Genomic DNA, 24,941 nt, shown 5'->3' on the forward strand with positions numbered 1-24,941 from the left:
TTAAGATGGAAAGAATGAGAGTTCATCCCTTCCTGGAAGTTGTATAAGGATGTGAGGAGTAGATTTTTTATGTGGAGAGTTGTGAGTGGAATGCATTGCTGCAGTACATCATGATTGTAGGAAGTATGAATAAGTTCAAAGACATTTGCTGGTTGAGTGGGTTTCTCGCAATGAGTCTGACTCCATGGAGGTTACTGAAATAGTAATAATAATAATAATAATCAGTCTTTGTATATGTTCATAATACATTTAATGAAATACAGTGCAATTTAACTAATGGTACTTTATAAATAAAGTACCATTTGATGCCCTTCTTTGATGCCCTTTTATAAAGCATAGTAAATTATACTTGCCAAAAAATTCTATTCTTGTTTAAACATAACTTCTTGTTACAAACCATATAAAAAATTGGCATCCCTTATCCGCTCAACAAAAGACCAACCTCCCCCCTTAGACCTACCTGGTGTGTACCAGGTCCCTTGCAACTGTAAGCTGTCCTACTTCGGCCAAACAGGCAGGACAGCAAATATCAGAATTTCAGAACACAAGGACTGCATCTGGTTTCACCAATACAGCCACTCTGGTCTTGCTGACCATGCTCTGGATACCTGCCATAGAATACGGTGGAAAAAAGGCAGGATAGTACACCGTAGCAAATACAGATATGAAAGGCTTTTCATAGAATCAGCTTCAGCCCTAAGAAACGAGCCAAACCTCAACAAATTTGGCTGCATGAGACTTCCTCAAATTTGGGAAACCTACATCAGAAGACCTTCAGCCCAGTCGCCCAAGAATACCAACATTGCCCGCTAGAGGGCACCATCAGGACTTTAGGAGAAATAATGGCTTCATACTTCTTGCTCATTTATTGTTTTGCTGTGCCTGCGTGCACGTATCTTGTACCTAAGTTCTTGAAAATGGCAGCGTGACGTTGCCGAAATATATTAAAATTTATTTTAATGTATATCCTAGTACGTTGTAATTTCCTGAAATAATATAGTGAGAATATAGCAAATTTAGTTTAATCCTTTATCCAAGTATAAGCAAACAACGTTTGCGCCTGAAGTATCTTCAGGACTGAGGCAACTCGTGGTAAAGGTGGACCAAGCTCTCATCACTCCTTATCTTAGTATCTCCCATAATGCAAATCACATCTCCTTGCAGACATGTATAATGCTATGCATTAAGGGAAGGGCCACTCTAAATCCAGAGTAATTGAATAATAAGGTGAGACCCCTTTTGGCAACTCGTATAGGTAAATATGACTTCTCCATTGCTTCTGCCTTAGTATCACCACCTTTGGGTAGTGGCCCTTCCCTTAATGCATAGCATTATACATGTCTGCAAGGAGATGTGCTTTGCATTATGGGAGATACCTAAGACGAGGAGTGATGAGAGATTGATCCACCTTTACCACGAGTTGCCTCAGTCCTGAAGATACTTCAGGTGCAAACTTTGTTTGCTTACACTTGGATAAAGGATTAAACTAAGTTTATTATACTGTTGAGAGCATATAGCTATGTTAAACAGATATTTTTAAGAATTTGTGAAAATAGGAATCAAAACTGAATTATTTTTTATTTGTTAATTTATAGGTGTTTGGAACAACAAAGAAGAATTATTAAGTCTTAGAAAAAATGACCATACCTTTATGCCTCGTCCTGACTATTACCTATCCTGTAAGAACATTTTAAGAGAGTGGAAAAGAGCATTGGCTCGTTGCCTGCAGTGGCATAATATGAAATCTTAGCCATTCCACATTATTCCAAATGGGATGGAGATGCCAATTTCTGAAATTCAACATGAATATATTGGACATAGGCGAAAGAGTGAAATATAGCCTGGTTGTCATGTGAAGTTTCCTTAGTAGAATTTTTTTTTAGTTCTAATCAGTGTAGATAATGTGATATTTTTTTCCCCCATAAAAAACTATAAATCATCGGTATTATAATTGAAAAATAGTTTATTTCCAGACATTATTTTAAGTGGAGAAGGAGGAGAAGAATGGAAATTGTTTATTTTTTTCAGGTTACAGTGTGATGTGCAGTTTGATTTATGCTTGTTTTGCTACAGGAATTGGCACCTTCATCCTGATGCTTGCTCAAAATGTGTTAGGACTTGAAATGTTCTTCAATTCATGTTGAAAGCCTAATTAAAATTCTTTACTGCACTACTTCATAAATAATGCCGACTCATTTCAAATATCATACTTTATTCTTGTAAAGAAATAGAAAACAAAGCAGAAATAACATTTTATCTGCTTTCTTTTTTATTTTTTTTAAGCCATATTCTACATACTTAGCTATTTTTTACCAATTTCTATATAGAGATATAGGAAAAACATGTAAAAAAAAAGTTTTTTAACTATTTTGTATTTACTGTAATATAGTTTATATATTTACTTAAAAACTGTGCGTATTTTTAATAATAATTTAGATATATCGCTGGTTGTCATGTGGATATCAGATTATCTCTTTTAAAGCACTGTTTAGGTCGTGAAATTTTAAAGAAACATTGATATAGAAACCACCTTTTTTTTTTAACCCCATAAATGTTTTTTTCTAATCAAGCATGACTAAGTACATATATATAATGAATAGAAAATGTAATTTTTGCTTTGTCAGGCATTAGAAAATTATGTTCATTAAATTGCATTCTGTTTTTTGCCTGTAAATAGCATTTAGAATGATTTATTTTGAGTCGGATAATTTGTTAGAGATAATTTGACATCAGTACATCAGTGTAGGCAAGCAGAATGCAGGAATTTGAAGTTTAATTTTTCTCCTTCTCTTTCTAGATGAAACGCAAATCAGTACATTAAATAACAAAAGTATGAGAGGCAATAAGTGTTTTTTATAGATTAAAATTACTGTAACTTTTCTCTTTCAAAATATTCCCCATTTTCCTCTGATCGTCACTTGAATATATCAGTCTGTTTTTATATTGTCTCTACTGTATAAACCATTCTTGAGAGGCTGCTTAAGGAAAGTTTCCCATCTCCTTGAAGAAATTTGTCATATTATTCAAGATGCAAGTTTTCCATTGTCACATTTTCTGTTATGTCATTTTGACATTGTTACATGATCTCTTTGGAACTGTTGATTGACAAAAATATTTAAATTTAGATTGATACACTGACTGGTAGGATACAGTTCATAACTGAGCAATATCCCTGATATGAATTTTGCCTTTTTCGGACTTTATTTTCCACTGAGATGACTGACCATTTTATAGATTATAACTGAAATTCAGTTTTTATCTCAATACAACAATTTAATAAATCATCTTCAACTGTAAATCACTAAAGAAGTTCTTTGCTCACAGCAGCTTGTTAGATTTTGATTATCAGACAGATTGGTTAGTTGTTTAGGATATACCTAAGCAACTCGGACTATATACATTGACATTGAAAGATACTTCATGTATGTTTTGAACAGAGCTTGTAATAAATGGTATGTTCATTTCATAGTTTAATTTCATGAAGATATTCTCAAAGGAAATGTAGCATGTTTGTTCAGCTGGTGAAAAGGCATCCAGCATATGCATTATCTTCAGTGTTCAATCATTTTTGAAATGAGCATATCCCACCCACCTATCCATCCTTCTGCCTATTGTTGATTTAGGTCATTGTCTCTGTATGTGGTTAGTAGTATGACAAGCTTCATTTGGACTTCTGCTTCTTTACTTTTGTAATCTAAGTTTGATTTGGATTAATTTTTCTTGTATTGTACCCATGAAGTAAACCAGACATTTGAATTCGTAATTAAGTCCCTGAATATGTATATGGTTAATAGTATAGTATGACAAGCTTCATTTGGACTTCTGCTTCTTTACTTTTGTAATCTAAGTTTGATTTGGATTTATTTTTCTTGTATTGTACCCATGAAGTAAACCAGACATTTGAATTCGTAATTAAGTCCCTGAATATTTGAAAATATGACTGGTAGTGGGAGGACTAGGGGCCATTCATGGAAGCTGGGCAAGAGCGTGGTTGGCAAGGGAGTTTGAGCTAGGTTTTTTACTTGGAGAGTGGTGAATGAGTGGAATAAGCTTCTAGAGTCTGTTGTGGGTGCTACGACTGTGAATGAGTTCAAGGCAAGGTATGATAGATACTGTGTCAATGTCGAATAATTGTTCTTGACATGATGTTAGGGCCTCCCTCGATGAGTCTGTCGACTCCTTGGAGTTGCCCGGAACAATAATAATAATATCATTACCCCTTACTGTCATTAATAAATAAGGATGAGTTATTATATACAATTAAATTCTTTCTGGATTTTTTCAGTTGCACCTCATGTGCATGACAGTCTACAGAGACAAAAACGTTAGACTTTTTTTTCTTATTCTCTGCTGTAGTTTTTCAGATAATGTCATAAGAGTAATAACCTTTAAAGCAATTACTCCATGGTAAAATTGAATTCTTGTAACGGCAGTTTATTAAGAAGTGACAGAAATATGAGGAATGCATGGTTGAATTTTGAAGAAGCTGTATCATGAAAGCTGAATTTATTTTTGTGTCATTGTTAATAAAACAGTGCACTCTGAACAGATTTATGTATTGAATGTTACAGAGAATTTCCAATACTTTCCCTAAATTTATGTTTGAATATATGTATAGAATGTTTTAAAAACAAAATGTATATTGAGAGTATTTCACCTTTAGAAATATGGGACCATACATTTAAGTTATATATGAACTCACAAGTCTGCATTTCTCAGGTAGAAATAGCAGCATAATTTGAAATGCATAATGCAAGCATAATTTGAGTGTGTCTTTGAGCTTTGAATGCCTTCTAAATATCAGCAGCCATTAGCATTGCATGCTATGTTTGCACAAAATTATAATCCTGAATGTAAGCCATATTTCAGATCATTGCAGTTTTTTAATTCAAAAGCTAAAATGTATATTTTTATTCTCTATGTGATATCGTTACAGAATATGTTCATTTTTGTCTACAGTTAATCAGAAATGTGCAATGACTTTTGCTATCTTTTAGTTCCATGCTTATGGAAAAATATCTGTTTACTTCATATTGTGATTTTATTATTTTTTTTTATTTGAAAGAACTCTGTTCAGAATATTTATTACTGGTATTTAAACTTAGCAATAAAATGTGCCAAATTTGAATTGTGTGGTAAACCTTAATTTAATATATATATATAAATTAATTCGTTGTGGCCTTTCGAAATTAAATATTCTGATTTTTCATTTGAGTGAAACATGTTAGTTTTACAAAATGTAATATTTTAATAATTTCACTCTTAATTAAATTTAAGCAGATTAGAATCATTGTCATTGTTGTATTTCAATGGATAATAATTGCAAATATAATTAAAGTTTCGATACAGCAAATATTTCTCTAACATAGCACTGTTTTCAGAGTGTACAGTCAAAGGCTGTCAGTGTTATAACTGCTTATTATAATAATGTTATAACAACACATTAGCTGAAAAAGATAAGAATTATGCAAGCAGATGTGCATGACAGATTACCCAATTTTAAAATTACCAACAGTAATAAAAATCAATGAAATATTAATTTTTAAAACATAGTAAGACTGTAAAAAAGAAAAGGCAATGGAAATATTATATAGAAACTGCTATAAAAAAGTGCCATAAATTATAATAAATAATAGATAAACTTAATGCCATGGTAGCTAGGCATGGATATGGAGAGTACTTCAGAATTTCAATACTGTACTACTTAAAACTTTTATTCTCCCTGTGTAGAGTAGATGAAACTAATTGTTTTAGTACTGACTTTGGAAATTGGTAGGCAGCTGATCTCCATTCTTACTCATCACTGATAGCTGCTGGCTGCTGATGATTTTGAAGATCAGGAGAAGGGTATGCAGACAACTGCTGCTTGCTCATGATCCTTAACATCTTTTTTTTTTTTTTTTTGCTTAAAATAGCATGAGTTCTGTGGTAGAATTTTCTGAGTTGCAGAGTTTCTGGGAGAAAACAACCCTAATTTTCTGTGCTGATGATTGAGTAACACAGGAAATAGCTGAAAAAATAAAGACTTAAGAAGTTTCTCTAGATAGCAACTAGAATTAGATTGATGTCTTCCATCCGAACAGTCTAGCAGTATTAAGCAGAAATGGTAAGTGGGAGTCACATAAAAAAGAATAAAATAAATTTGAAAAAAAAAAAAAAAAAAAATTAAATCTTAATACCTTGTGATAAATTGCATTAATGAGTGGATTTCTGGTATACACACTCCTAATAGTCTTTAGACATCTTCCAACTTATTTTTTGATGTTCATATAAAGAATATATTTTATTATAGTGGAAAATTGTAGTGAATTAACTTTGGAATACCATTTTGTAACCCTTCTTTCTTTTAAGGTTATACAGTGATCGGCATTCGTAGTGAAGAATTTATGGGGAGACAAACACGTGTTGGAGTAATTACTTTATAATTAAGAAAATAACCCTCAATGTTTCAACCTCTATATCGAAGTCATCATCAGGAAAACATGTACAGAACAAGTTACATTACACTACACAAAAGTAAGATAAACCTAAATGCTTCATTATCATTTACCCTAGTATTACCTCAAGTTGAAAAAAAATTATTGATAATAGATAAAATATATATAAAATAAAAATTAACAAATAAAATAAATTTTTTATACATATCAGTATAAATATAAGTTTTTATCTGTATATTAATATAATGATGCATAAAAAATTTATTTTAATTTATATTTGTGTATATATGTTTTGTCTATTATTAATTTTTTTTATTATTTTTTCCACTAGAGGTTAGGCTAAGGTAAATGATTAACGAAGCATTTATATTTATCTTACTTTTTGTAGTGTAATGTAGCTTGTGTTCTGTACATGTGTCCTAATAGAGGGTGAAACATCGTGAGTTATTTTCTTAATTATAAGTAAAGTAATTACTCTGTCTCCCTATAAATTCTTCATTATGAATTTTTATAACCCTGTTTTTTCAGCTAGTTCACATATTTCACATTAATTTTCTGTTAGTGAGAAAGTGGAGACTGGCTGCCATTCAGTTTCCAAAATGTTAGGGTTAAAGAATGTCACCTACTCTTCAGGAAATGTAAAAAGCTTAGACATTTTTTTAATAAAGAAAAAATTATTAATAATCTTTTCAAAAACAAATATATATTTAACATGTTAAATATATGACATTAATTCCTGCATGATATCCTGTTCAAGTACACGCTAATTAAACTTTCTTAATTTTTGAATTTTGAACCAAATATTTGCATGTGTTTTTGATGGGTGTACATTTTATATTACATTAAACACGTAAATTTGTTTTTTCTTGGAATTTAAAACTGGTTTAGTGATCATTTTAAAAAAATCATGATGTACCTGGGTCAGAATTTTCTAACTTCTTTCTTTGATAAGTAATCCAAATGGGGGATATCTTCAGTATTTTGGCCATACAACCATGTTTTAAAATTTTCATGAGGCAATGCTAGTAGGATAAAAATTGCATCAGAGGTCAGTTAATTAAGTTAATTGTAATAAAATGCACAGCTTAACTATGTTAGTATGCACTAATCTTTATTTTCTTCTACGAGTGAATGACATAAGATATACAAGAATGGCAGTTGCATGTGATTATGATGAGCTCTCACACTCACATCATGGCTTGCAGTATAACCTTGAAATTGCTCTCCCTATGTGTGTGTTTTTAATGGAAGATATACATTCATTTATCTAGCAGTTTTGGTTACTGTATCTCTATTATTATAGCTTTTATAAGATTGCAGTATATCCTGTGAACAAAGTCTTGGCATATTATATTATATATATAGCCAATTTTTATCCAGATGGTCTTATATGTATATAAGTGGCATGTAGGGTGCCTCCTCTTAAAATATCTCTGCTGAAAAAATTATGCCAAATAATTGATTTGTCATTTTGGCAAGCTTTGAAATTTTGTTACTGGTTCTTAGCTTAATGAGAGAGAATAACTGAAAAAAAAATTGTATTTAAAATATGGCTTTCCCCCCCCACAACATATCTTTAAGAAAAGGATCACTACATGAAAACCTCGCACATTTGGAAAATCCTACACCACTGATACATATGTTAAAAATGTGATTAAATGTATATTAATGTTGAAAGTAGTTTCCAATTAATTACATTTGCCATGTTAATTATAAGTAATATTCCATGTTGAGTTAATATATTTTTATTTTACATACTTTTATATTCAGAAGTATTACAGAACTGAATAAAGTTTTAATGCAAATATTGCCTACTGTTTTATTGAAACGTAACAGTCATGGCACTCATCTTAATAAAACCTTCTTTTTCTGTGATGACTGCAGCAATCCTATGGAGCATACTTTCCACACAAGCATATGATAGTGATCAATAGGAATTTTAGACCATTCTTTTTGTAGGCATGTAATGATGTCCTGGACTGTTGTGGGGTGGACGTCCCTTGACCTCACCCAACGCTCCAGTATTCATTCCACAGATGTCCAATAGGGTTGAGATCAGTGCTCTGTGGAGACTAGTCAAGTGCGGTGATATGTCTACATACAACACAGTTATAGCAGCAGCTTTATGACATGGTGCATTGTCTTGCTGAAAGAGATAATGGTCAGTTCCATAGAAATGCCACAAATTGCATTGTCCAGAATGCTCAGATATCTCTAGAAGTTTAATGTTTTGTGGCACAACAAACAGGTCCAGCATCAAAACAGGAATATATCATAATACCACCACCACCTCCGAATTTCCCAGTTGAAGTTATGCACATGGGTAAGAGATGTTTACCAGGCATCTGCTACACCCACCCTGTCACTCCATAACACATCTTTTCAAGCTTCCAGGTTCCAATGTATAAACTCTTTGCATCACTGAAGATGATGCTGCATGTTGGTTTGGGTAATGTGGTGGCTTGCATATTGTGGTCCTATCATGGAAACTCATATCGTGAGCCTCGGTTCTGTATGTTTTTGTGCAGATTCCTGTTCCAATCATTGCCCGGAAGTACGCATTCAATTGGTTGACGAATGGCTGTTTTGACATATCCTTCATAGCACCCTATGATCGTGTTTGGTGAGTGTGGTGGGACATCCACCTTGGATAACACTTTCAGTTGACTCCCTGCACTGTCATCTCAGTGTGGTATCACTGATTATTGACCTCGGATGATCCAATTTGTAACAATTTACCAATCAGATAGGCCTGCAATGTGGCATCCTATCACAACACCTCCTCTTTCAAACTCCATCAGTTCCCCTCCCTTCCCTTCTGTACTTACTTGAGAGCATTGTATTCCTCCAATTTATTCCAGCTGTAAACATGTGACTCATTACATGACATGATGCACCTTGACTATGGGGGTGTTCATTGACTTCTTTCCAAGCAATGTATATCAGCTCTGCAAATAAATCATAAATATGCAAAATTTAAGTAATTGGTTGTCCTATTACCTTTGAAAGAAAGGCACTAGAAATTTTAAACCAATCAAATCTCTCTTACTACATAATTAACATTGATTTTTAAGTGCTCATGAACATCTCCTATTAGCATCATGTCTTTGTTCATCTGTCTGTATGAAACTACTCGAGAACAGATAGACTAAGTTTGATGAAAGTTAATATTTAAAACTCTTGAGGCCTTTGGAATAGACCTCATAGTACCAGCATATAAAAAGGAACTCAAACAACATGAGAATTAGAGAAATTTCCCTGGTGCATATTTCATGTAATATTTATGGAGGCATGCTTGAAAAAAGGCAAAGAAAAATTGTGGAAGAAAAACTTGTAGCACAAGAAGTTCAGGCCATGTAGAGATTGAGAATCAGATTTTCACTTAAGGCAAATTGTTGAGAACTCCTGGAAATACGTGGGTGGTCTGAAAAGCTCTTGTCCTAACAATGAAAAAACAAATATATAATTTCAAAGTTATTTTTATTTTTCAACATAATCTCCCTTAAGACTAATACATTTTTTCAGCACCATTATCCCATCCCTGTGGTGGTTCTCAGTAAGATCTGCAAAATACCCCTCCAACAGTTGTTGCCTCTTGATTCGAAGAGAAACACTGACTAACAAGAAAGAGAGTTTAAATTTTTACTACTGTTTGGATTCTGGTGTGTAATAGTGAATCCATGTCTCATCCATAGTAATAAAATGATGCACAAAATCAGTTCTATTAATCTTCTTAATTCTTCAAATTTAATCTTCTTAAAATGCTCCTAGCACTGTTCAGAGATTTTCATGCGAGTACATTTTTGATCTGTTGTGAGCAAGCATGGCAGCCACTTGCACAAAGCTTTTTCATTTGCAATTCTTCATGCGAAATTTATCCTACACATTCTTTTGAAATACCTATAGGCTCAGCAATTTCATGCACTTTTACTCGCCGGTCATCCGATACCATATTTTGCACTTGATCGATGATTTCTGGTATTACACTTTTTGGACGTCCTTCATGTGGATCATTTTCATGGCTGGTATGGCCATGTTTAAACTCGGCAGTTCCTTTCTTAATTGTCAAAAATGATGGAGAAGAGTGCCCATAAACTTTTATGAACTTCGAATGACTTTCTTATGGTGTTAAACCTTTTACAGAGAATTTTATAACCGCACGATACTCAATTTTATCCATTTCAAGGGATACAGACAACACTTTTGCTTCAGACAGCTGTATAAAACAAACTATTTGATAGAATGACTTGCAATTTCATAATGGATGCTTATGACAGATGTACCAACTTAAAAAAAAAAATCATGCCAGTAGTGTTGCCCTTTTCAGGCCACCCACATATAAGAATATGCATTTAAGATTTGTTGATCTGGAAAAGATATATAACAAGTTGCTAAGAGAAAAGCTGTTCGAAATACAATTATATGTCATTAATGGAACATTATAGAAAGCAATATATATAGTCAGCAGTTAGACTTGAACGAGGTACAGGACTGATATCAAAATTATATATTCAGCTCAGCTCTTTATGCAAATGATGTTATACTAAAATCCAGTACACGTCTGTAGGATTCAATTAAAATGAATAAATGATGTGATAAAAGCTCTAGTTTCTGTGATTTTGCACATCCACTCTCATCAACAATTTTTCCAGATTCTGAACACCAAATCCATTCAGATGCAAACCATCCTTCTTGTAAACTCCTTTCGTTCATCACACTGACTCCATACATCCATAAATTGTACATCATTCCTCCAGCATAACCTACGCATCGACTAATTCGCTATTATGGCCCTCCTCCTCAGCTGAACACTGTCCTACTGGGGCAACAGATTTACTACCTTAACTCGCTCATTATTTTCTTTTGTTACTTCCAGTAACACTTTCATGTCCTCCCTTATACAATACTTTTCTCCTTTCAAATCATTCGTTCCAGCCGAAACAATCAACTCTTTCACTTTATCCTTTTGCGCTCTAATAGCTTCACTAACCTAACGTCGACCAGGGAACAACGATTTTATGATAGAATGATAGAATCGCCGTACAAGACTGTCTTCTGAATTTTTTCTTTTTTCTAACTCAAGCGTTCCTTTCTCTTTTCTCGCACTTCTTTCTTTCTGTTATCAGCTGAACCACTCGCCCGATGTTTCTGCATTCGCTGTAGCTCATGCTTCGTTCTGTGTATAATAAACATTGCCCATTGATGACCAGAATCGAACCTATAACGGCGTTTCTTCTGTCAGTCTAGCATAATAGAACTAGAAACTTCGACAGAAAGCTGCAATCATACATATTTAATCTGATTACTGTTAATTTATCCCTATAAGAGGGAAGTGTTGTTCCATAATGAATCGATCCTGCTGATCAAAATTCTTGGATGCTCGACTTTGTAGCTTGTTTTAAGCAACTCGGAGTTTCCTAATGTCATTTCAAAATGTAATTCTATTTCAGAAAATCGATAAACAGTACACCTTCATTTAAATATATATATATATATATATATATATATATAATAAATTTTTTTAACTTGGGAATATTGTATATTAGGATAACCAAGTAATTTTATAAACTTGGTTATTTTAACTCCTAATCCCAAGTATGCAAACAATTAAGTTTGCGCTTGAAACAAAGTTCAAGTCTAAAGATTGTGCAACACCAGGGCAACTCATTGTAAAGGTGGGTAAAGCTCTGATCACTATTCTTAGTATTTTCCCATAATGTAAAGCACATCTCACTATTTTATTTTTAATAAAAATCTCCTCCACAGATTTTTATTAAAAATAAAAACACCTTGTTGCAACTTCTATAGGTAAAGTTGATAAGGCTCCGTATTACTAAAACCTTGGTATTTAGGGTTTAGCTACTCACTGAGGGGACCTCAAAAAAGGTTGAAACCGGTCTGGGTAGTGACCCCACCCATAATGCACTGCAGTATACATCTTCTAGTGAGATGTGCTTTACATTATGGGAAAATACTAAAAATAGTGATCAGAGCTTTACCCACCTTTACAATGAGTTTCCCTGGTGTTGCACCATCTTTAGACTTGAACTTCTTTGTTTCAGGCACAAACTTAATTGTTTGCATACTTGGGATTAGGAGTTAAAATAATCAAGTTTATAAAATTACTTAGTTATCCATATATATATATATATATATATATGACAGAATGATCATTAACTCGGTTAACATACATAGTTTTATGAAAAATTGAATGACTAGAACCGAGATTTAAGTAAAAAGGTTTTAATATAAAAACACTACTAGTTTCGGCCTGTAACAGCCTTCTTCAGGTGACATTATAAAAGAAAAAAAAAAGCACTAAACATTGAAGGTTAAAAGACTATAAACAACATAGACAGTCTCTATACATAATTAGCATGAAAACGTTGTAGTTGTATTTGAAGCTGTTCTTTCGTTTGTTGCATGGTTGGGAGTGTGCTTTCAGCCTCACGTGAACGCCAGTACATGATTACAGCTGAATGACTATCTGGGAGGTTGTAGCTCAAGTTGTTATTTAGATGAACAGAATTGAAGATGATTTCTCTAGATTCCACGATTTTTCTCTCTATTTCGTCACTGCAACGGAAGATGTTAGTAGATTTTTCCCAGCAGACTTTGTGACTTTGGTTTTTATCATCATTAGGATTAGCCGAGAAAAGGATATGACTTGATAATGCACTCGCTCGCTGTCTCTTGTAAGTAATGTCCCTCGTGTGTTCTTCCATACGCAATTCGACAGATTTGTCTGCCTGCCCAAAATAAGGAATATCACAATCACACAATATTTTATATACACCAGGGTATTTGAGTTGATGATGACAAGGTTTTGGGTGGCTAATTAAGAAACGGATCTTTTGAAGTGGAGTGAACAATGTTCTGATATTGTATTTTCTTAGAACTTTTGCTAATTTATGTGAAACAGTACTTATGTAAGGAATAGATATATTGCTTTTGAATCTATTTGTTTCTTCTGAGTGATGTCTAGGAGGATTAAGAAGGTATTTTTCAATGATTTTCTTTGAATATCCAATAACTTCGAAAGAAGTTTTCAGGTGGTTTATTTCTGTAAGAAGTTCATTTGGGTCATCAAGAAGAGAACGGGCTCTATGTCCCAATGTGGAAATTATTCCAAGCTTATGAGGAGGGAAATGATGGGACTGCCTGTGCAGATATCTGTTGGTATGTGTGGGCTTTCTATATATCGATATTTTCAGTTTACCAGAAGAGCGAGTCAGTTTGACATCAAGAAAAGGCAAGGAATTATCGTTTCAAGCTCGGCAGTAAACTTAATACTTTGATGTCAGCTATTGAGATAAACCATAAGGGATTCATGTCCATGGCTCCAAACAATGAAGACATCATCCACATAACGTTTCCAAACTTTAGGTGTTAAAATAAAGGAAGAGATAGCCTTGGTTTTCAAAATCCTGAAGAAGGCTGTTACTAGTAGTGTTTTTATATTAAAACCTTTTTACTCAAATCTCGGTTCTAGTCATTCAATTTTTCATATATATATATATATATATATATATATATGATGACTTTAAAAATAACAGTAATAAAAAATAAAATAAAAGTAAAAAGTAACCGCAGAAGAATATAATAAATTATTCATTTTATGGTATTAGTTGCTTTATTTATGACAATTTAGCATTTTTGCTAACAAATCTATTGCAATAGCCAACTCTTGTCAATACTGAACTTTCAATTAATGCTACGACGATGCTGTTATTGAACCATTGATTTTCACATTTATATTTTAATGTTAATGGCACTATCGAAAATTTTGGAATCCTCTTCACTAATAAATCGATTAATAATTAGATAACAAGAGCATAACGTTCTATTTCTAAGATTGGAAGAGTTTTGTTAACATTCATATTCGTTAGATTTGAACCCATAGGCTGTTTGTAACAAATGGAATGTATAACTTTATCTCGTTTCTGACAGTACCATTATTTCTGCTGTTTATTTTCCTATTTCTAGTAGTGTTAGTTTCGTATGGTAGATGGCGGTACGTAAACTATAAAATGGAGGATCATACACCATGATTCTGCACTTAGATGTTGCTACTTTTAATTGAAAAAAGACTTACTGGTAAGAGTACTACGACTTGATGTACATTATGTGGAGAACTGCGATCTTAAACCAACAATCCGCTATATGCATTTCTGTTAGCTTAGCAAGTACTGATTCCAGAAATAAATCAGTCTGAGTTGTCCGCAAATAAATAAGCCTCCTTATCGCCACTGTATATTTTCTTTTTTCCCGGCTCTTCTCTTTTCCTTTTTATTTCTGTATGGAAAAAAATTACTAGTGAGCACTTATTAAACCATGAAACTTTAGTGTACTGAATTTGAAAGTAAGAATTAAATTCTTCACATAATAAAGAGAGTTCAGAATCTGGTAATATCATCAGAAGATGAAACCATAATAACCACAGTGGACTCTCTGCCTCCGATCTAGGAAAGTGACCATTCAGCCTTGATCTGGGAGGTTGTTCAACATTTGGAATTCTTAGAAAGGGTTTATATTTAATTACAAAGGTAGTGATTATGACAGACTTTGGAAGCAGCTTACAGCTGTGCTATAGCTTAAGAAGCTATAAGCAAAGAATATTAGTAGTTTATGGGAAGTTGTCAAGGATTCTTGGAAAGAAGCGGTTATCAAACTGCATGCCTAATGTCAGCAGAATAATCCAAGTAGGGATTAAGTGGATAAGTAGAGATATAAATCAGGAGCTGCAAAAAAAAAAAAAAAAGAAAGAAAGAAAGAAAATATGCTACGAGAATGTTCAAAAGAATTGGCAGTACTTCTGAGGAAATAATTTATCCTGAGTCTCAGCTCCGGCAAGGTTCCAATGGAGTGGAAAGAGGATAGGTGGATCTAAGACAGACATAGCACATTACAGACGAATTAGTATCTGTGGACTGATGGTTAAAGTATTGCAAAAGTTGGTAAAGATACAATCCAGGAATGGTAATTAGAAATACGATGGTGGGCTTTGTAAAAGGTGTGTATAAGGGAAATGGTTATTGCAAAGGCATTTCGCTGAATACTGCACAGAAAACTATTACAGGAGTCGGAGCAACATGGGAATGGATATGTAGCTGGTGGCACATGGATAGGTAAGAGGACAGACACCAGAGGGTAGTGTATGGTGGGATGGAATCTACGGTGAATAAGTAGTGAAGGGCCTTAAGGCTCTGTACTAGGGCCACTACGCTTTAATTTGTACATTAATGATATAGGAAATGATTTAAGAAGATATTTGGTTGTTTTCTGATTATATAAAACTATGCAGGGTAATAGCTAATTAAAGCAATATAGATATCAAGCGGGATGATGTAAAAGGGCGAAGGATAATGCTTGTCAATTTAGTGCTGCAAAATATAAGGGCACGAATCTTGTGATCAGAAAATTACATATTATGTATCATACTAATGGTACTGAATTGCAGGAAATTGATGAGACTAGGGATCTGTAGGTAATTGAGTTGAAGTTCAGAGGGCATATTGCACAAAGTTGGCAAAACAGCTCAGGGGATTACTTGGATGTTGAAAAACACACTAGCAAGGAAGGATAGGGAAATTATTTTCCCGCTTTATAAAGCTCTGATTCATCCACATCTTGAGTACTGTGCACAGATTTGGTCACGTGGGTTTCTTGGGGATCAGGAGGTAGTAGAGAGGATTTAGGAACGAGTGACTAAGCTTGTGACAGGCCTGTGAAATGCTCACTATGAGGGTATACTAAATATGTGTGAGTCGCAAAGTTTATTTGATAGACGGAAGAGAGCGGAAAAAACTTATAAGTTGTTAAAGGACTTCTATAAGATTGATAAAACGAAAATTTTTCAATACACAATGAATAGAGAGAGAACTAGAGTCCAACCCTGGAAGTTGTGTGTCTGTTGTTAGTAAATGTGTGCGGACTAGATTATTTGCTTTGAAAGTGGTAAATGAGTGGAATAGATTGCGAGTGTCTGTTGTGAGTGTCTGAAAGTGAATAAGTTTAAGTTTGTATGGATCTTGAATGGTTTGTATGGGTCTCTCGTGATAAGTCTTCTAGCTCCATGAAGATACCTGTGTAATAATAATAATGATAATAATAATAAACGTTTCATTATGCAGTTTCATGTTTCTTGTTAGCCTTCGACTGTGAATTCTGTCAATGGTGTATAAAAATGAAAACAAGAAGTTAAAATGAGCTTTACGGCCTAAGGAATTAAGGCTACCGCCGTATAAGGCCGAACATTTCACCATCTGTCGAAAAGTGATCAAGAAAAAGTTCCTTGCATCCTTAACAGGACTCCAATCCAGATGTTACCACTTGCGATGTCCTGAAATGTGGAGACTCCAATATGAAAGATAATGTCAATTGGTCGCATAAGGAAATCTTTTAAGAAAAAATTAACTATAAATGGTAGTACAATATACGGCTCATAAAGTAATAGTAAAAGCATAATTTATATAACCCATTTTCATATTGTTGCACATCGCCTCATTGCATATACATAAAACTCCTATCGTGCCTCTCACAAACAGTATGAAAGAAAAGATAATTCCCTTTTCTTCCATAAAGTCATTGCGTAATTTATGGACAAAACCTAACTGTAATCGTAGTGCGTATTCATATTTTGTCTTCTTTGCTCTAATATATATTATAACAACCATCTTATATTTATATTTAAATAGCTTTCCTCTCGACTACATTATTTATCATTATAACCAACAATTTATCTACCTTGCAGTGCTCAGATTTCAATCCAGAGAGAGAGCCATCTGAGTTATCTGCTTGACATGAGCAAGCAAGCTGTTTGTGACATCCAGCAAGTGATCAGACGTCACAGAATTTTGATGCTCGATTATGGCAGTGCATTGCGAGCAAGTGCGGAAGTTCTCAGCTGGTAAAAAATAAAATAAAATAAAAGAGATCCTGATATTTATTCCGAAAACGATAGAATTTATATTGAGAGTCTACTTAGTTTATTAAAATGTGTACTAAAAAGAAATGACATTAATATGCGAAATCTTCATCAGTTCTATCTTACTGATCGCATTTGAAATCGCGGATCCTCTCTCTCTCTCTCACTTGCTCCATTGGCTGGACAGACCTTCGATCGAACTGTGGAGTAAAACAAATTATTGAATTACTTCGTCACAGACGAAAATGACATAAAAGCATAATTTTTTATGGTGTGCTCCCGAACGCACCAGATTATTCAACCAGCAATTTGCTTCGATATTTGAGGTATTTTCAAAAGACAGCAGAAGAGTGAATCAAAGAAGAGAAGTGCTCTTTCCCCTAGTCAACTGTAGGTGTTTTCAGGCTTTAGTATTAGTATATACACGTGATTAGTAAAATTCTTTTATAATCAGGAAATTCTAAAGACATTCACGAATATCCATACTCACTGTGGGATTTAAATCCGCTATTCACTCAGCAAACCTGGTCGGTGCCTTGTTGAATGAGTCTGTAGTTAGCTCTTGTGGAATGCATGAGAATAACTTGCGACTTCTGTCTTTGACTCTAATTTAGTCCTTGCATTCCATATCTAGCGAATGTCTGCAGTCTGTAGACCGTATTAGAAATTTCTCTCTCTCTTTCTCTTAATCTCTCTCTCTCTCACACACACAAAGTACACGTAGTATGTAGGGAAAATATTTTGCCTCACCTTTAAATTCTTTTAACCAATAATTCACTAATTTCAGTGGTACACTAGACAACCCATAACGCGGTAGGACATATGGATGCATGGTATGTATGTCTTTATGTTCTTTATAGATTGCCAATGATTCTGAACATGTGAAGTCACGTTTGTTAACAAATTGAGAAATTTTAATACCTGATATGTGTTTAAGAGTTCTACACGTGGATGTTTCAATAAATGCGTTTTTTTTTTTTTTCAGATGTTTTTATGTGACTTGTATGACAAAATAGCAATCGCAGTAATGCTTGTAAGCTTATAATCTCTGCAGGCTAGTTAGAATCTCAATCTACGAACATTATTACAGATCTGATATTTTTAATTATTAGCACGATTTGTAGTAGCTTTTTTTAGCTTCTAGAAACATACTACCAGTGAAACCTAATTGACAGTTCGTTTTTTAGGAATATCTGCTGACAGATACACAGGTACTAAAAGATCTTGGAGAGAAATTATTAGATCAATAAATCCTTATAGAAGTTGATATATTTGCTCTTGTAATATGATTTATGAGATGTATTTTACAGCTTATATTCTAAAACTTTTTTACATGTAAAAATTATTTATTATTTCCAGAGTTACACATTTCAATGGTTTCGTAGAAACTTAAAACGTTGAGAGCGCAGTTAAACTTATTTATATTGCTCCATCCGCACGACATGCAGTCAATATAATTGCATGTAGTGAATGAAAATTCAAGTTTCCAAGAAGAACAACTCTGCTACCTCGTTATGAAATTAGCTAACTCATCTTCCTTTAAAGTCCTGATAAAGAGTTCTTTGTTTCATAGACAAGATTAGAATTTGTCTTTTCAACCAAATGTCATCGTTATTATCCTGAGATGCGGAAGCTTCTTTGGCCTCTAAAGCTGGGTTTTTCATCCGGCTTGGAGGTAGCAGGTCACCGAGTCTAACATGTTAGTGTAACATTATGGGGGGGGGGGGGGAAGAAGGTATTTTTATATTGAGTATTTTATAGTTACAGGAAATGCTTATACCACTACTCACAATGTATAAAATGGCTGTAACGGATACACATTTCCTAAATGTATTCAACGCAGAAACAACTTATTTAGAAATCATAATTCTCAACAGAGCGACTCTTTATCCAAGTGTCATAAATTACATTGTAAGAGCAGGTAAATTAGGCTTTGTAATATTTAATTTATCCAGCAATCCCCATCCACCACAATTTTGGTTTTCTTCTTCTTCTTCTTCGTATTATTATAAGTACAGTCCTAGAGCTCATCGTAGGAGAGCATGCTACTCCTCCACAAAACCACCATCCCCAATTTTATTTATATTTATATATATATATATATATATATATATATATATATATGTGCGTGTGTGTGTGTGTCACTACATAAAATTTGGAAATCACTAAATGCAGATCTGGCTAAGCTAGATCGGCAGTATTCACATAATTTTTCTAATGTATGGAATTTAACATCGAAATAAAACAGTTTTAAGGATTACATCGACAAAGTGGATGTTAAATCCAACATTATTTCAAAGCCAAATGTTTTAACTATGAACGTTTCGTAAGTTGACTTGAGAGCTTACGGGAATACAATCCTCGGCATCCCCGAGTTGTCTTAACTTGGACCACTTAGAAGACACGAGCGCTGCCCAAGTGTCCATATATATATTCGCCTTTTATTAGTCCATTTGATAAAGGCGAATTCACTTACGAAAAATACATTTCTCTGACATTTCAAGTTCCTTAGTACTGAACGAGAGCTTTTGCTCTCTTAAGGTTTCAGCCTAGTATCTGAAGAGAACTAATCAATTCGAAATAGCTGTCAGGGTAATGACACCTTATCAAAATGGACTAATAAAGGGTGAATATATGGGCGCTTGGTCAGCGCCGCTCCTGTCTTCTAAGTAGTCCAAGCTAAGGCAACTCGGGAATGCCAAGGATTGTATTCTCGTAGGTTCTCGGGCCTCAACTTATGAAACTTTTATAGTTTCTACAAACATTCGGCTTTGAAATAATGTTGGATTTAATATCGACTTTGCCTATGTTATTTTACATCGCCGAAACGAAGCCTTTTACCTCGTTATTTAGTAATTAGGTTTTTTTTTTTTTTTTTTTTTTTGATAGAGCACTTTCAGGTTAAAAAAAGTAGCGAAATGCTTTTGCTAGAAGATATGTTGCGATATTTCATGGAGCAGAATTTAAGCCAGGAGATACGTTGCATCGTACAGTGTGAGACTATTTGGCTTATTGGAGGCCCTGAAGTAGCTTGAAAATATTCCATATCTGTCTCAAGAACAGGGTTTTCTGACTGCAAATTTTTTTTTAATATTAAATTAATAAAAAAATACAAAATCCTTAGTCTACCCGTACTAATGTACTATAGGTTTACAAAACTGTTTTGTGGAAGAGTAAAATTTAAAAAATACTCCGCGGTAAGCATATATATATATATATATATATATATATATATATATATATATATATATATTTTTTTTTTTTTTTTTTTCCCTTATTATTCTTTCCCTCCTCTTTTACCTTGCGGTGTCGAGGATTTTTCTACATTTAACCGCTACCATATCCAATAAGGTGGTTGGCCGTATGCCTCCCGGTATGTCCTATGTCTGTAGATGCGTGTGGCGTGTGTTCATGGGCCAGTTTGCCTATTCGGGGTGACGAAAAACCCTAGTTTCCGGGTGAAAAGAAACTCTACTTCCATATGAGACCGACTTATTCACCTTTAGTCGAAAGAGACCAGATTAAGGTTCCTCACGTCACGGACAGCTATCTCTTTATATATATATATATATATATATATATATTTTTTTTTTTTTATTTTTTTTTTTTATTTATTATTATTTTTTAATCTTTTCTGGTATACTTTTCCTCAAATTTCTTAATAAAACTATTGACCTAAAGAGTAGACTTCCTATATCCAAGTTGATTATATCAAGTACTCTAACATAATTTTAAAATTATAATTTTATACTTGAAGTATAAAATTCAAGGAGCATATAAAGTTGGCGGATGTAGATTAAAGTAGAATGTCTTTGCGGACAGCAAGAGAGCTAAGATTTTTACGAAGAAAGGAGACCCAGGTGTGTTGAACGAAATATGTATTAAAAAAAAACAGCACGAGCTTGATACAGAAGCGTCTTATCAGTTTGCTAGAAGGGAATGCATGGATAAAAAGAGAAATAGGAATGTCTATGATGAATGGCACGGGGATAACAAAGAGCTCCAGTTATTCAATTCTGAAGCGAGCGAATGATGAGATACTGACGGCAGGCACAAGGACTAGTAAGAAGTCGAGACAGGACAGAGAGAGATAAGGAAGGAAGGGCTGCTAGAGCGAGAGTAGATTGGTGAATTGATTACATATCGTCCGGAAGAACAAATACGACGCTTCTCCCATAATATTTATTATATAGTATAAAATGCAAATAAAATATTCATATAAAATAGAAAGTTATAAATTACATCATCTGAATGAAATATCAATTTACATATCCGAATACCAGTGTGTCGCTTCATCTATCTATCTATCTAAAACGAGCTGACCTGGTTGGCAGAGTGCTGAGCATTTCCGATATTCAACCAACCGACTGTGAGTTCAAAATCCTCCCAGGGGAGTGAATGTTTTGCGAATGTCTGTAGGTTGCACATGAAGCTGATTGCCAGGAGTAGTCTAACCCGCTTATCGGAGACTTGAAGTGTTTTTAAAAATTCCATAAAATTTCCGGTCTGTAGGGACCAGATTATTTAATATCAAACTCTTAGTCCATCCGCAGCATTTTTTTTTTTTAATAAGAGCCTGTTAGAGGGATTAGAATCCAGATAATTAAGTTATGAAAAATGCATATATTTTGTCGTGCACCTCGTTTTCTGAAGATTTGTGAAGAAGTAATAAAAACAATGTTTTGCTTAAACCTCAAACTTTCTAACCAGGTTGGACGAGTGGTTATTTCTCCAACTAACAGAGTGAAGGTTCAAATCCTGCTGTGAACATAGATGCTTGTGAACGTCTCTAGGTGGGAGATGAACTTTATCTCCCAGTGCGAGACACTTCTCTTACTGGAGGGCCTGAAATGGCTTGTAAAAGTTTCTTTCCGGATTATGCAAAAATAAATAAAAAAATGTTTAAAAAATAGAAAAAGAAAACAAGCTTCGTCATCCTCACTGTGCGTGCTTTTTATGGAATCTACGAAAATAAAAAAAAAAGAAAACTGGTTATGTCACTCCCTTCACTCCTATTAAATCGAGTTCGAAATGTATGCATCTTTCAGGAGATTCCAGAGTTAAACCGTTCCTAACCAGAAGCATAAAAGCTAAAGAGGCAATTTTTTATATCACTCCCCCCCCCCCCCTCCCAACAACACACACGAGAGAGAGGCAGCAGAGCAAGTAAAGGCTATAGGTTTTTTTACTTTATACATTACTTTGGATTCTATTCCTGACCTCATGCAGCTGAGATCAGGAGTAGAGTAACTGATATTCCTTTTAAGCAGCTGGAGGTTGTATTCCTTTGAAAATACTTCATGGAGAGGCTGTTCTACAGAATTGAGATCGATGGAACGAAAGACTACTGGGAGATATTCAGTGGTATAGGGATGTTAGACAGTTGCTGCTCAAGTTCCTATAGTTCTGGCAGAAATAGGAGGCATAATGGATCCTAATTCTGATGAACACTGGCTATGGAAATATCCGTAGAAGTGACAATGTGTAAATTGATCTTCTATGAGACAGTTGTTGAAGACAGTCTGTGAGAGAGATATCAATAATCAATCGAATCGCACTTTTCTCAGCAGCGTCAAGAATGCTAATCGAGGTCTTAGATGCGCCACCCCAAATATGAGAACAGTGTTCCAAGGCTGGATTGATTTGAGATTCATACGGAGTAAGTTACTGGTCAGAAGTCAAATACAGTTTTGAGTGAAAAAGGATATCAAATTTTTCTGGAAGCTAAAATGAAATAACAATGATGTAATTATGCCAGGAAAAGTTTGGAGTAAGGCAGTCGAGAAGAAATAGATGTGGTCTTGACTATTGAGCCGGATGTTATCAAAAGTAAGTAGAGAAAATCTAAGGACTGTTTTGAGATAAAATAAACAAAACTGTGTTTTGGAGATGACTAGGTTGTTTCATCCCAATGAAGGATACTGCAGATATCAGTGTTCAGGACACTTATTACAGATGATCTTGAGCTTGAGATGTTTGAGCACTGCAAGGTCTTTTATGACTAGAATGAATGAAGAATGGAATTCTGTTATCATCAAAACTATGACAAGGATTTGCGCTAAATGACATCAGGTCAGTAGTACACCAGCCACTCTGAACACGATCAAGATAAGATAAGGAATCGTGACGTGCTTGGGTGATAAGATCAGTGACGTCATTGTGTGTGTGACGTCATGGGTTTGGAATGTTTGGAATTTTTCTGAGGAACATATGTGCGTGTGATGTCACGTTGTTTTGTTCGCATATGGTTAGAGATAAGGAATCGTGTCGTGATTGGTGGGATACTCTGAACAAGATCATGATAAGATAAGGAATCGTGACGTGGATGTGTTGTTATCAGAGGAAGATAAGAGACGTCATTTGTTAGTTGTAAATAAGTGACGTTATTGCTTTGAATGGAAAAGGAAGATATTAGTGGATAAGGATTCGTGGCGTGATTGGTGGGATACTATGAACAAAATAGGAGTAGGGAGAATGGGGAAGCAATGTCAGTGTGGTGGATGTGCGTGTGTTATGTGATGTAAATAAGTAAATGGTTTGCGTATCGCATTATGGGTGATGGATAGTGATAAGATAGAGTTGGGAATTTTTGGAATTTCGCTGCCCCCCCCTTTCTGTCAGGGACATCAGATGTTGTGTTTGGGAAACATGTGTCTCTGTGATATCACAATTCCATAGGCAAACCAAAACACCACGTGATATCACGTGGTGTTTTGGTTTGCCTATGGAATTGTGGGTGATGTTTTTGAGATAAGATATCTTGGAATTTTGACAAAACTTGACTTCATTAACGTCAAGTTTTGTCTTTGGATGTCTATAGATGGCAATACTATTTTTCCAATGTAACTTGGGGTATTTCTTTCCTGTTAAAGGTGGGAATTCTTAAAGGAGAGTCGTGATGGCGGCAGTGATTAGAGTTTTCTTAATAATATAATTATATGCTGGTGTCCCTCAAACACACACTTTTTTTTTCCATAGCTCATACATATTATATTCAATATTCATATTCTAAAGACAATGGGAATTCTTTCTAGAAATTCTAATGATAATTTAAATTACTTACAATCTTTCCAGAATGGCTCTTCAAATTGTGAATATTATTATTATTATTATTATTTCGGGCAACTCCAAGGAGTCGGCAGACTCATCGAGGGAGACCCTAACATAATGGCAAGAACAATTATTCGACATTCACACAGTATCTATCATACCTCGCCTTGAACTCATTCACAGTCATAGTACCCACAACAGACTCTGGCAGCTTATTCCACTCATTCACCACTCTCTAAATAAAAAACCTAGCTCTAACACCCTTGCTAACCACATTCTTGCCCAGCTTCCATGGATGGTCCCTAGTCCTCCCACCACCAGTCCTATACTCAAAAAAATCTTCTGGATTAATCTTATAGAAACCCTTCAGTAATTTGAATGTCTCAATCATATTACCCCTTTTCCGCTTATCGACCAATTTTTGCAACCCACAAATCTTCATCCTGTTCTCATAAGGTTCATTCCACAGACCTGCTATCATCTTGGTCACTCGTCTCTGGATCCTCTCCACCTCCTCCCCATCAAGA

The 24,941-nt window shown here is 34.4% G+C and overlaps 1 protein-coding gene across 2 annotated transcripts in view; it reads left to right on the plus strand.

The window, feature by feature from the left end:
• LOC150100793 (glycerol kinase 5) overlaps window positions 1–8,242 on the plus strand; it is a 329,559-nt gene extending 321,317 nt beyond the window's left edge. For both annotated transcript variants that reach the window (XM_090401274.1, XM_090401275.1), the window contains exon 17: window positions 1,596–8,242. In XM_090401274.1, the coding sequence (XP_090257400.1) occupies window positions 1,596–1,750 (155 nt within the window). In that variant the 3' untranslated portion in view covers window positions 1,751–8,242. The remainder of the gene's footprint in view (window positions 1–1,595) is intronic.
• Window positions 8,243–24,941: the final 16,699 nt, after the last annotated feature.

This window comes from Typopeltis vanoorti, chromosome 12, assembly GCF_054136105.1.
Source record: "Typopeltis vanoorti isolate ZY-2024b chromosome 12, IOZ_Tvanoo_1.0, whole genome shotgun sequence".
Lineage (NCBI taxonomy): Eukaryota > Metazoa > Arthropoda > Arachnida > Uropygi > Thelyphonidae > Typopeltis > Typopeltis vanoorti.